We start from the raw sequence: 15,124 nt of genomic DNA, 5'->3' as shown, positions 1-15,124 counted from the left end.
AACTGAAATGGGTAATATTTCAATATATAGACATTGTAGTTCATTCACATTATGATTGTAGATCTTATGTTTACCTTTTCAACTGTCAAAAAATTTCCACTAAAGTTTCGTGGCGCCTCGAAAAAATTTCCGGAAATTTTTTCAGTTGCCATGGTAACTAGTCAACATTAAAGCATGTTATTGGTTGAAAAGTAGAGGTGTGAAATTTTCAAAAAAAAAATTTTTGCGAAAAAAAGGCGTGTTTCTGGGGTTGAACTATACTACCAGTTAAAATACTTGCACTTATTTCTGGGACACCCTGTATAGACCTACAATACTTTGACTATTGATATTTAATTATAGACGAATTTCGGTATTTCTAGCTATTTTATTTTATTTTTAACCTGTTTAATATCAATATTTGCTTTTTTTTTTGTTAAAACTTTCATAAAACAATTTAATAATGAGATACCGATTTGTGCAATACCGTAAGAAAAAATTATAAATCGAATCTTTGATGAGGATTAAGAAGCAATTATTTCCACTAGGATTTTTAAAATGAAAGTTTATTATTATATCTGTGAAAAATTACTAGTTTTCCTGCTATTACTTCATTGGTTGAGCTTGCCAGTTACTAAGATGTCTATTATTAATATCAGGTTATAAAAATTATGTTCAAAGGTGAGTAAATTTGTATGTAAAACGTTTTGTTGCAATCAAATAATTTTGTAACAACAAAAATTTGGTATCTCATACATTACTGACGCTCTCACTTCACTAATATGTCTAAATAGTACTTTTAAAATCTAGCATTTTTATCACAAACATTTTTGTAGTGAATTATAACAACAGAGTATTTCTTTTCTGTTTCAGTCAAAGTGGAAGTCCATTCGTCATCTTCCGGCGCCGGATCTGACGAGAACCTGTCATCGTCGGATCTGTCATCTGTCAGATCGAACGATCACGACCATGATTATGAAGATATTTACCTAGTTAGGGAAGAATCAAGGAAGCAAGAAAGACAGAATGTTCAGAATGGTAAAACCGGAAGATCTAGATCTAGAGATTCAGGTAATCATTCTTACTTTAAGTAATAATGTCTGATCACTCCAAAAGAAAAAAATTAGTAAAATAAAAAGCGTAATAAATATAGTTTAATTTAACCAGGTAATGGTTAAATTAGTTTAGGTTACTTTTTACTTTACATTGCAACTTCTGTTGTCACTTAATTTAACTGTTAAGCTTCATATTATTTTTTTTCCATAGAAACTGTTAAAATTGCCTTATATGTATCAAAAATAGTAGATAAAGGTTGGCGAGGATAGGTTAAAAATAGAGATGGGCAAAAGTAACCGGTTTTTTGAATAACCGGTATTTTCTTCTAAAATAACCGGTTATTTAAAGGTAGTTTTTTTTTCACCAGTTAACCTAATAACCTTGCATTACGTTCAATAACCTATAGCCGGTTATTTTTTAAAAAATCGTACTTGTTTAAAATAAGTAACAATTAAATATTAGCTGTTTGAATCGTAAATTTCGAAGAAGCGAACGGCACGGATCTTCCAGATATTACGACGATAACGGGAGATCCCGCTCCCGCTCCCAAAACGAAAATATATGACATCAAACATCAAATGTCAAAATTAAATCAGGCATCAGGCGAACCCTGATGATAATAATCAAAACAACGGCCAAATGGCCCTGACAGGTCAGGCCGTAAAACAAAGTACTAATGGCATAGACTACTACTAGCCACCAGCTAGCCAAGTGATACGAACCTAACTTCAAATAGATTCTCTAAATTCTATATTTAAATTTTAACCGACTTTAACGGATTTTCAACGGTTCTTCAAAAGTCTTCCATGGTTTCGCCCAGTTTCACCCACGTTTCACCGTAAATATATTTTATTTGTAGTTTGAAGTCTCTCTTGAAGCTTAGACTAAAGAATACAAAATTAAAGTTCAAGTAATGAATGAAGATAATCTTTCATTATCTATTCATTCAGTCTCCTTATTTTTCTTTGGTATTTGATTAAAATAACTTGGTTGTAGATTGTAGAACTTGTGAGTTGTGTGGTTTATTTGAACGTTAAGTAATTACTAGTTTTAATATCATATCCATGTCTACTCAAAAAAGTGAGGTTAGCATTTTTATTTAAATTCATTTTGTACATATACATACTTACATTGCTACAATCTCTATTTAATCATGCGATTTAACTAAGTTTATCTAAATTTGAAGTAGACCTATGGAGTGTAGAGGTAAGTAAACCTATAGGAAAACTAAATATTTAGTTTTGCTAGGTTAGGTTATTTGAATAACCGGTTAATTTGTGTCGGTTAATTTTGTCAAGTTATTATTTTTTAAAGATAATTCCGGTTAACCTATAACCGGTTTTTTTACCAATAACCGCCCATCTCTAGTTAAAAACTTTATTTCTTCTGGCACGTTTTTTAATTGCTTCCATTTTTGAAAATTTTTGTATTCCTTTTCATAAGTTATTCAGGATTTAAATGGAAGTAGTTTGGATATGGCGTTTGTCGTCTCAGCCTGAATATCTATTGACTTGGTTTGGTTATTTCCTTTGGAGCCATTTCTGGCTCCAATTCAATCAGCAATCAATCAGCAAAAATATTTTTTAAAACGTAACTTGTTATGGAAAGAAAATTGTTTTATACACGACGGTAAAATTGCATATATTTCAGATGGAGGATGAAAATCAATTTTTATCCTTCATTTTTATGTAATAACAATTATTTTTGAACCCATATATAAAAGTTAAGGGACTGATCAAAATATTCGAAATAACGACAATAAAAATAGAAATTATAGTAAAGTGAAGAATTTAACTGGTAAATAAAAAATAGGAAACTAAATCTTAAATAACTTTTAATACGTAATAACGTAATTTTGTTGGTTAACTTTAAGAGCCTATTTCACTAGTCCGAAAAAGTAGCAAAATAAGCGTTCGGCATTTAACGTTTTATGTAAAACTGACTAGGTATTTTTACACAAATGAAGAAGGAAATTAAAGATAAAGGATTATACTATATCCGTATTGTAGTACATTTTTAGACAACTTCTATATTTTTAAGACTTTGATGGTCAAACATCAACAAAATATTCCTTATGTTCGGACTAAATTTTCTCGAAAATAAAGACATAATTTAAAATTCCGTTACAATACGGAAATAGATTGAAGTTTTGTGATTACAATGATATATAATTTATATGATTTTGTTACAAATTGCTCGCTATTATATGGCAAATGCTGAAGCTCTACAAACCTTAATCAAGCCTTAATCCAAGCACGTGTGTTGGGAATTTTAGGTGTGACTTAACACGACAGGATCAAGTTAAGCATTAGGCAGATTTCTCAAATATAATATACTCTTAATAAATAAAGTCACATTTCCACATTTCTAATAGTCCTGTCATCTTAGGGGTTTCACCTCGGAATTCGAGATAACCGGCTTTATAGCCGGTTATCTCGAATTTTTTTCCAATCATTTACATGTATATTTTTTGCGTTTTTCAAATCTGGCACTTCTAGTTTGAATTCTATCCTGTTTTCTGTCAGTAACTGTTTGTAATGGTCTTCCCACTTTTCCATGCTTATAAGTTCTAGTTTACTGTTGTGACGTCATACACTCCTATATCTCTGGCCTCTATGGTCACATTGGTTACGAGTGTTACGACTAGGCAATTTAGTCCAGTCATCTTAGGGGTTTTACTTCGGAATTCGAGATAACCGGCTGTAAACTCGTATAAACCTTTATTTTAACATTCTAAAACATGTCTCAAAACCTACATATGATCATAATAATATCATTAATTACATTTTAATTATAGCATCAATCATCTTCGTTATACACAATTCATTAAATCAACCAAACTGAATAAACCTGGGCAATTATCAAATCTTCCACCAACAAGTGCAGCAGCTCACTAACATTTCAATCGTGTTTACTACCAAGTTCAGACTTGGTTAGGGCATGATTTAGAACCCCAGGACTGGGATTGGATAATGCGCAATGGATTCCTGGAACCTACTCCTACTATTCTACCTCCAGCTCCAGAAAATTTGCTGAACACAATATTCTGCAACTGCAAGAATGGTTGTGGTTCGCGATGTGGATGCAGGAAATCAGGGTTGCCGTGCTCTTTAGCTTGTGGCCAGTGTAATGGTTACCCATTAATGGTAGGCATTGAGACAAGCTTACGCTTGTCTCAATGCTTCACCCTATCAGAGTGATGTCAATGAAGATGGTACATTTGACCCCGAAATCCTAGAAGTCTTTGAGACAAATGTCGAAATGAAGATGAAAATGAAGAAGAATTTGAAATTTTACAAGGACCAGACGACGTTGATGAAGAAGAAGAAAACTAAAAATAAGAACATGGAGTTCTTTTTATTTTTATTCATTTTTTTTTTAATTTCAACCATGAGAAATGTATTAAATCGTGTTTTTTAATAGACATATAAATTAAAAATGTATTTCTTGTCTTTCTATTTACTTTAAATGTAATTAGTAGAAATCTAACTATAATTAAAATGTAATTAAAGTATTTCTTTAATAATTTTCTAATTGTACGAAGAGGTAAGTGGTATTAAATGAAGATTATTATATTCAATAATATGATCTTTTATGAGAAAATGTAAATTATTTATAATTATATATTTTTCAATAATTAACGGACTTTATACGGCTTGTTTTTGACCGAGACTACAGGTTGAACTTGAATGATACAATCCCGTACATAATGAAAGACTGCGCGCTCACGTCTCTCTATCACAAAAACGGTTTGAGGTACAAAAACATTTTTGAAACAAAAGTTGTAGAGAATTGTATCCTCTATAATATTTATAATGAATTCAAATAGCGTAAATGTGAAAGGGAACGAGATATTTGCAAAAAATGCGCAAAAAATCGATTTTTTGACATTTGACCTCAGTTCAATCATATGTAGGTTTTAAGACATGTTTTAGGATGTTAAAATAAAGGTTTATACGAGTTTACAGCCGGTTATCTTGAATTCCGAGATTCCTACCCTATTTCGACTAAGATGACTGGACTATAATAAGAAATGTCAAATTTGTGTCGATTTTTTTGTATTTTGGGCAAATCAGAAAACTAACTACGTTACCTAATTTGACCTATCTCTAGTAATAAAAACATATTCTCTTTAATGTCAGATTTTTTTGTTAACACTGTTATTTTTATGTTAATCTTTTTTCAGGTTCCCACAGCCGTTCGGGATCGGTCAGTTCCTCCAATTCCGGATGCAACGTTATCGTAAAATTGCCTCCAAACACCGCTAGTACCACCAACGGAAATGATAAGAACACCATTTACAAGGCCAACGAATATTTACCAAAACCGCAAAAGATCGAAAAAGCAAACAGAAAGGATCAACAAAAAGAATCGTCGTCTCCAAAATTATCTCGTTCGGAGAGTTCCGAAGATGAACGAGATAAATCGAAACTAGGATCGAGACGTTCGTCAGTTTCTCAATCGAGCAATCAGTCGAATAATAATCATCCAGCAAAAATGCTAAAAAGGGTAATTTCACTTTTAAAAATTATGAAGTACATAATACCACAGATTAGGTATACTATATGTATACAGATAAAAATCTTATCCCTAATTCGTAGTACAAAAATTGTTTTTTTATGACGATGTGCAAACGAGTAAAATTTCCGGTGCGCAAAAATAAACGTAAAAAAGCGTAAAATAACAATAAACAGCGTAATAGAGAGATATCGCTAATCCGAATAGCGTACATGGACGTTAATAAGGCCAGGTGTTATTTCCTTTACGTGAGGTGGTATTAACTCTCTTCATTTATAGCATAGAGAAATATAAAATAATCATTTCTTCATTTATAGTTATCGGATCGGAAAGAATTATGTTCGCGTCGCGTCCGCTATTTAAACTTAACCTAACTTTGAATTTAAAACTTTGAAATTGTTTTGTTTACTAGATATTTTAAAACTAAAGGGCTAAAGTGCTTATTTCCAGTGCTTTATTGTTCAACGTCTGCCAGTAGGTTTAGGGCAACAAGCAACAAATTCTCTTAGAAGGGCTAAGTCGTCTTCTGCTGTAAACCTAAGCCTCTTTATAGGTTCTTTAATATTGGAAGAGGTAGAATCCACATATTTTGGGCCATATTTATTTAATTAAAACTAATCCCAGATACTTAAATATCAAATTACCTAATAAAACTAAAGTAATAATTCAAAACAATTCAAACATAACCTAAAATAAAAGATCTCGCCGGCCCCGGTTGTCAAATACCCGCACATGCTTATTTAAGCAATTTTTAAACGTTATTTAGAAATAGCGCTTGGTGTAATTGATCCGCAAATTAGGTCAGGCGGTAACGTTATTAGCGGGTGTTGCGTTAAAAATTGACTCGCACCTTAGCTCGCGCATATCGTAACCATGATAAGGTACGCGTAAATACTGATTCGGTTTTCCGATATCTCTCTAATAACTGTGCTGGTCAGGCGCTGTGCACAATTTTAGAGGCCATAAGTGGATGAGCTGTGTGCGCAAACTAGTAACTTAACTAGTGCCCGATTCCGAAAATTGGAACCACGAAAAACAATAAAGAAAAAACAAAGTTTATAATCTGTATATTCTATGCTAATACTATTATATTTATACATTTAACACAAGTAATAATTAAAATAAACTTTTTGGATCAGTTCTTCCTTACGTAAAAAACACCCCGTACACGGTACCACTTGAAGTGAAGGTTAGGTGTGTACCCTATTTTTGACCTGCTCGTTACTTGACCAACCGAGAGAATTTTCTACAATTGAAAAGATTGAAAGCGCCTTTTTTGGAGAGATCCTTTATACCCTCACCCGCACGAATAATGGGCACCTTAAAATTTTCATGTATTTTAAAGTTTTATACAGGGTGGGTCTTAAATAAGTGCAAGTATTTTCAGGGGTGGTATATTTCGACCCCAGGAACACGTCTATGAGGTTTTTTTTTCGAAAAAAAAGGATGTTGAAAATCGTGCATTTTCATTTAAATTTCCCTGTATATTTTTCGAAAACTTTTTAGAACTGCCTGTTCACCGTAAATTTTTCCACGGTATAATTTCTTAATCTCTGATATTACCATAGTTACGCCACTAAAGAGATGCAAATACAGAAAAAAATCGGTGGCTCTCAAATTTTTTCCAAAAAAATCAATTTTTTTTAAATTTTCAAACTTAAATGACGCGGTTATTTTGGACTTATTAGAAAAATGGTTAAGAGAAAATATGTTTCTTTTTCGAGATCTACCAGCCCTGAAAATATTTGCACTTATTTAAGACTCACCCTGTATATTGTGTTCTAGTGGACCGAATTTTTAAGCAATTTGTAGCCTGTAATACCTATTTTATTGTAAGTGTGTTGATGAGGACCCAAAATCAATACTAAAATTGCCGTAAAGCGATATCGGATTAGTAGTTATATTATAGTTATCGTTAGTTATCTGTTATATTTACCATAAGTACATTTTTATTAATTTTAAATTTTATACAAATCAAACATAATACATCAAGAAACTTGTTCAGTATTCTGGATCTGGATGCCCATGATCGCATCATAACGATTTTAATTTAATTTCTGTCCCTTATTTTGCAGGTGATTTCCGTGCCTGGAGAGACCACGCCTCCACCCCCGCCGCCGCCGCTTCCAGCCAATCAGATTGCGCTCATCGATCCCAACGACCCCCACCTGTTGGAGCCCAGAGGGGCGGAAATCGTGGAGGTGGTGGAGGAGCCGACCTTGAGACCGTCTGACATTGTCAAGGGCATGTGCAGGAGCATGTCGGCATTATGTAAGTAGATTTAACACTATTATCATAGTATTTTTGGATTGGTAATCTGCACACGTTGAAAAAAAAAACAGTGCTGGCAACCTAGCATTTGTCTGTTTACATCTGATTTGTACAAAGACCAAATATTATACTGGGTGGTCCGAATTCTATTCCGGAAACCTCAGCAGAGCAGCATATTCTGCAGATAAAAATAGTTCGTATAAATGTATGCCCTGAAATAGTTAATTTCGAAGATGCAGGCTGTAGAAATTTCATTTTTATTTCGATTTTTTCCAAATAATTTCTGAAGTAACGTCAATATTTAGATGAAAATTGGTGTCTGGGAGTTTTTTGACATGAGAAAATTTGATTTTTATGTTAATAATGTCTCCTATTTGTAGGGGCGCCACCTATATATGTTTAAACTATTTTGAAGAGTAATAACTTTTTGTTCGTACCTGTATAAAACCACTGGGTAAAAAAATAAACATTTCCCTGATTTCTGTATATCATAAAAAAATCTTTCTATTTCTGTGGGTTTGTATATCTTTGTTCCTTCGTTTTGTACATTAATGTTTGTCAAATTATAGTATTTGTCTGAGTTAGTAACCAATTAACGTTTTTTTTTAATATTTCTATGTTCGAGCAATCAATAAGTAGATATATTGTTGTGACGTCATATATATAAAGCGGGGGTCCTACAGCTTCTGCCGCATCCCGCATTTCGATCCAAGGGCGTAGATAAGGGGGGGGTACCCCAGTACCCCCCCCCTGACGCTTGACGAGATACGAGAATTGAAATAGTCATTGACTATGAAAGGATTTTTTTTAATTAATATCCGACATATAAGAACACTTGGTATGCTTTTAATTATGTTGATTTATCGTTCATAATATGTTCGACCTAATTAAAAGCACACAAAGTGTTCTTATTGGCCAGGACAGATTAGTGGGGTTAACTCTAATCAATATCCATAAAGATATTGAAATAAATGTTGATGCTGTTATTGATAGGTTTTCCAAACAGCGTACTAGAAAACTTGATTTTGTTTTGTAGTTTTATTTATAGTTCTTAGAGTTTTTTTTGATAGTTTAGATTTTTTTATTTATAGTTTATAGAAAATTAACTAATAAACGTCGTTGTTTCATTTTTGTGTATGTTATTTATAAATCTATATTTTAATTTTTGTGTTATGTTTTTATATCTTTTTGAAGACAGAAAAATCGCCGTCGTTTTAATTCGACAAAAAAATTCCGAGGGTGATTTTTTTTGCGACTTAATCATAGTACCACCCCCATAGCATACACCTATCTACGCCCCTGTTTCGACCTCCATATTGCTCGATTTTGCCATTCTTCCTGGTTAATAGCTCTGTCTCTCATGTACTGGTCTACTCCATCTAACCACGTAGTTGTAGGTCTTCCTCTTTTCCTTCTGCTTTGGGGACGATACTCCATTGCCCTTTTTGGCCATCTTTCCTCTCCCATTCTTTTTACGTGCCCAAACCATATTAGCTGTCTCGATTCGATGTTGTCGGTGCTGGTATATATTCGCCTTGTTCTTTGCCTGATCTCCTCATTTCTAATGTGCTCCATCCTTGATATTCGACATGCTCTTCTGAGAAAGTCCATCTCCACTGACTCGACCATCCTACTTTCTTTTGATGTAAATTGCCAGCATGCGGCGCTATATGTTAAAATTGGTTCTACGATTGCTTTGTAAATCCTTAGCTTCGTTTGGATGGATGTTTTATTTGACCACAGGAGAGGGTTTAAAAGACCGATTACTTTCTCACCTTGTTGAACTCTACTATGTATATCTTTCTTGGAGTTCCCCCTTCTTCAAATATAATACTTCCTAAATATTTATATTCGCTACACCTTTTAATTTCATGTATGTGTAGTTCAGGATCTTCAGTTTGTTCTTCTCCTAGTTTCAGGTATTCGGTTTTTGTGAGGTTGTTATTGAGTCCCCATCTATCGTATTCTTCTTCAAGTTTCCTGAACATATAGTCGGCATCCTCCTCACAACCTGCAATGATAACTTGGTCGTCTGCAAAAAACGAGGTCGATAGACAATGGTTGTCAATCTCTATTCCCATAGTTCTACTCTTCCTTCTCCAGTTTTTCAATGCCTCCTGAATATATATTTTAAATAAGGTAAGTGATAAACTGCACCCCTGTTTGAGTTCTTTTGATGTCAGGAAGGATTCCGATAAGAACTTCCCCTGTCTGATCATACTTTTTGGATTTTTGTACATATTCATATATATGTTTTACACACATTTGTCTCAACCAAGATTTCAAACAATTTCTTCAAAGGTACCGTGTCATAGGCTTTCTCTAAATCTATAAATACCAGATGCGTGTCCAAATTTCGAGCTCTCCTTTTTTCAATTATTTGCAGTAACACAAATATGTTGTCTATACAAGAACGCCCAGCGCGGAAACCACCTTGTTCTTCTATTAAATTTCTTCAAAGCTTTCTTCTACTCTCTCTTTTAATATCCTGCCATACAACCTTCCCATTGAGCTTGTCAAACTAATGCGTCTGTAGTTGCTACATCTTTTTTTGTCTCCTTTCTTAAAAATAGAGCTGATGTACGCCAGATTCCAGTCTTCAGGAATGAGGTCGTTTTTTATCAGGCATCTGTTGAAGATATCAGCTAGTATTTCCAATAATATATCGGGTCCCTGCTTTATTAGCTCAATGAAAATGTTTCCCGGCCCCGCAGCTTTTCCTTTTTTTGAGTTCTTCAATGCTTTCTTTATCTCGTTTACACTTATTTCATTTACATGTATATTTTTTGCGTTTTTCAAATCTGGCACTTCTAGTTTGAATTCTGTCCTGTTTTCTGTCAGTAACTGTTTGTAACGGTCTTCCCACTTTTCCATGCTTATAAGTTCTAGTTTACTGTTGTGACGTCATACACTCCTATATCTCTAGCTTCTATGGTCACGTTGGTTACGAGTGTTACGACTAGGCAAATTAGTCCAGTCATCTTAGGGGTTTCACCTCGGAATTCGAGATAACCGGCTGTAAACTCGTATAAGTCTTTATTTTAACATTCTAAAACATGTCTCAAAACCTACATATGATAGCGTGTGCGCGACTTGTAGATAACTGAGGTCAAAAGCCAAAAAATCGATTTTTTGCGCATTTTTTGCAAATATATCGTTTCCTTTCACATTTACGCTATTTGTATTTACTATAAATATTGTAGAGTATAAAATTCTCTACAACTTTTGTTTCAAAAAATTGTTTGTACCTCAAACCGTTTTTGAGATAGAGGGCGGTGAGCACGCAGTCTTTCATTATGTACGGTATCATTCAAGTTCAACCTGTAGTCTCGGTCAAAAACACGCCGTATAAAGTCCGTTAATTATTGAAAAATATATAATTATAAATAGTTTACATTTTTTCATAAAAGATCATATATTGAATATAATATTTTTTTTCATAAATTAAGTATATCTTCATTGAATAACACTTACCTCTCTTTGTACAATTAGAAAATTATTAACAGAAATGCTTTAATTACATTTTAATTATAGCACGGATCATCTTCGTTATACACAATTCATTAAATCAACCAAACTGAATAAACCTGTGCAATTACCAAATCTTCCACCAACAAGTGCAGCAGCTCAACAACATTTCAATCGTGTTTACTACCAAGTTCAGACTTGGTTAGGGCATGATTTATAGAACCCCAGGACTGGGGTTGGATAATGCGTAATGGATTCCTGGAACTTACCCCTACTATTCTACCTCCAGCTCCAGAAAATTTGCTGAACACAATATTCTGCAACTGCAAGAATGGTTGTGGTTCGCGATGTGGATGCAGGAAATCAGGGTTGCCGTGCTCTTTAGCTTGTGGCCAGTGTAATGGGCAAGCTTGTCTCAATGCTTCACCCTATCAAAGTGATGTCAATGAAGATGGTACATTTGACCCCGAAATCCTAGAAGACTTGGAGACAAATGTCGTTGAAGATGAAAATGAAGAAGAATTTGAAATTAAAACTAATCCCAGATACTTAAATATCAAATTACCTAATAATAAAACTAAAGTAATAATTCAAAACAATTCAAACATAACCTAAAATAAAAGATCTCGCCGGCCGGCCTCGTTTGTCAAATACCCGCACATGCTTATTTAAGCAATTTTTAAACGTTATTTAGAAATAGCGCTTGGTCTAATTGATCCGCAAATTAGGTCAGGCGGTAACGTTATTAGCGGGTGTTGCGTTAAAAATTGACTAGCACCTTTGCTCGCGCATATCGTAACCATGATAAGGTACGCGTAAATACTGCATGACGCTATTCGGTTTTCCGATATCTCTCTAATAACTGTGCCGGTAAGGCGCTGTGCACAATTTTAGAGGCCATAAGTGGACGAGCTGTGTGCGCAAACTAGTAACCTAACTAGTGCCCGATTCCGAAAATTGGAACCACGAAAAACAATAAAGAAAAAACAAAGTTTATAATCTGTATATTCTGTGCTAATACTATTATATTTATACATTTAACACAAGTAATAATTAAAATAAACGTTTTGGATCAGTTCTTCCTTACGTAAAAAACACCCCGTACACGGTACCACTTGAAGTGAAGGTTAGGTGTGTACCCTATTTTTGACCTGATCGTTACTTGACCAACCGAGGGAATTTTCTACAATTGAAAAGATTGAAAGCGCCTTTTTTTGGAGAGATCCTTTATACCCTCACCCGCACGAATAATGGGCACCTTAAAATTTTCATGTATTTTAAAGTTTTATACAGGGTGGGTCTTAAATAAGTGCAAGTATTTTCAGGGGTGGTATATTTCGACCCCAAGAACACGTCTATGAGGTTTTTTTTCGAAAAAAAAAGGATGTTGAAAATCGTGCATTTTCTTTTAAATTTCCCTGTATATTTTTCGAAAACTTTTTAGAACTGCCTGTTCACCGTAAATTTTTCCACGGTATAATTTCTTAATCTCTGATATTACCATAGTTACGGCACTAAAGAGATGCAAATACAGAAAAAATCGGTGGCTCTCAAATTTTTTCCAAAAAAATCAATTTTTTTAAATTTTCAAACTTAAATGACGCGGTTATTTTGGACTTATTAGAAAAATGGTTAAGAGAAAATATGTTTCTTTTTTCGAGATCTACCAGCGCTGAAAATATTTGCACTTATTTAAGACTCACCCTGTATATTATGTTCTAGTGGACCGAATTTTTAAGCAATTTGTAGCCTGTAATACCTATTTTATTGTAAGTGTGTTGATGAGGACCCAAAATCAATACTAAAATTGCCGTAAATCGATATCGGATTAGTAGTTATATTATAGTTATCGTTAGTTATATGTTATATTTACCATAAGTACATTTTTATTAATTTTAAATTTTATACAAATCAAACATAATACATGAAGAAACGTGTTCAGTATTCTGGATGCCCATGATCACATCATAACCATTTTAATTTAATTTCTGTCCCTTATTTTGCAGGTGATTTCCGTGCCTGGAGAGACCACGCCTCCACCCCCGCCGCCGCCGCTTCCAGCCAATCAGATTGCGCTCATCGATCCCAACGACCCCCACCTGTTGGAGCCCAGAGGGGCGGAAATCGTGGAGGTGGTGGAGGAGCCGACCTTGAGACCGTCTGACATTGTCAAGGGCATGTGCAGGAGCATGTCGGCATTATGTAAGTAGATTTAACACTATTATCATAGTATTTTTGGATTGGTAATCTGCACACGTTGAAAAAAAAACAGTGCTGGCATTTGTCTGTTTATATCTGATTTGTACAAAGACCAAATATTTTGAAGTGAAGACCAGCTATTTGAACTCTATTCCGGAAACCTCAGCAGAGCAGCATATTCTGCAGATAAAAATATGAAAAAAGTTCGTATAAATGTATGCCCTAAAATGCTTAGTTTCGAAGATGCAGGCTGTAGAAATTTCATTTTTATTTCGATTTTTTCCAATTTTTTTATTTTGATGTCAATATTACTCCTATTTGTAGGTGGCGCCACCTATATGTGTTTAAGAAGTCTTCCATAAACATATATATGTTTATGGAAGTGCATCAGACTGCGGAAATTACCGGGGAATTTCACTGTTGGCTATCTGGAAAAATTCTTACAAAAATTATGTCAAATCGCCTGCACCCACATATAGAAAAAATCCTTCCAGAATCGCAAACGGGTTTTCGCACCAACCGTGGCACCGTCGATTCCATATTTTCCATCCGCCAACTACAGGAAGAAGTAAAAGAGCAGCAGTCTAAACTTTTTGTTGCATTCATCGATCTAACAAAAACCTTCGACTCTGTGAACAGAGATGTACTTTGGGCAATTATGAAAAAGTTCGGAATACCCACCAAATTTCTTACAGTGTGTAAAAGCCTCCATAACAACAACCAGTCAAGAGTGTCACATCATGGATCACTGAGCGATCTTTTCCTGACAAATACAGAAGTTAGGCAGGGATGTGTCTTAGCGCCTCTCCAATTCCACATATTCATGGCAGCGCTCTCCATTATAGTGGACAGCAAACTGCAGAAGAGAGGACTGGGCTGGGCATTAGATACAGATATGACGGCGGTCTGTTCAACATAAAAAGACTCAAACACGTACAAAATTCATCACAGAACTTCAATACGCTGATGACTGCGCTCTAGTTGCAAACACGTTAAAACAATTACAAGAAATGTTGAACACATATACCTGGGCATACGAGGCTTTGGGCCTTAAGCTAAACATTGACAAAACCAAAATCATGTGCACTCCCCGGAAGATCATAACAATGCTATAAAAATCGGAGAAGAACTATTGGAATATGTAGCGGAATTTAATTACCTGACCCTGAAATTCAGCACAGGATTAGCAGCGCCTCAAGAGCATTCTGGAAATTAAAAGACAGGATTTTCTATAATCATGACTTGAGTACAAAAACGAAACTTGCAGTGTAGCGAGCAATTATAATCCCCACCATGTTATATGGGAGCGAAACCTGGGTGCCGTACCGCCGCACTTTGATTAGTTAGGCGGCCAAAAGTATATTTAGTTTAAACACAAACAAAAAAGTGGTTTTATCCGATTTTTTGTGTTGTTTTGCTTTTTGTAGTACACTATAGCAAGGACAATTTTTTATTTGTGTTTCTAATAATTTCGTATTGCCGCCTAGTCAGATCAGCTTCAACAAACATTGAAAGTGCGCATATAGGTGCCAGTTTATTGTCTTTTTCATCCTGTAGAGTTTTAGTGTATGCAGTTTTATATTTTTTTGCACATTTGGGTGAAATGACCATCTCTTTAAGCATCTGCGAGGCA

At 34.4% G+C, this 15,124-nt stretch overlaps 1 protein-coding gene across 1 annotated transcript in view; it reads left to right on the top strand.

The window, feature by feature from the left end:
- Positions 1–15,124, top strand: part of LOC115884263 — a 113,600-nt gene that overhangs the window by 79,271 nt on the left and 19,205 nt on the right. Inside the window, exons 9-11 of the mRNA XM_030902776.1 lie at positions 853–1,050; positions 5,222–5,544; positions 7,629–7,824. Of these exons, the coding sequence (XP_030758636.1) occupies positions 853–1,050; positions 5,222–5,544; positions 7,629–7,824 (717 nt within the window). The remainder of the gene's footprint in view (positions 1–852; positions 1,051–5,221; positions 5,545–7,628; positions 7,825–15,124) is intronic.

The sequence above is a fragment of the Sitophilus oryzae genome, unplaced genomic scaffold (genome assembly GCF_002938485.1).
Source record: "Sitophilus oryzae breed Bouriz unplaced genomic scaffold, Soryzae_2.0 scaffold_227_pilon_pilon, whole genome shotgun sequence".
Lineage (NCBI taxonomy): Eukaryota > Metazoa > Arthropoda > Insecta > Coleoptera > Curculionidae > Sitophilus > Sitophilus oryzae.
This window is presented reverse-complemented; position numbering and strand designations above follow the sequence as displayed.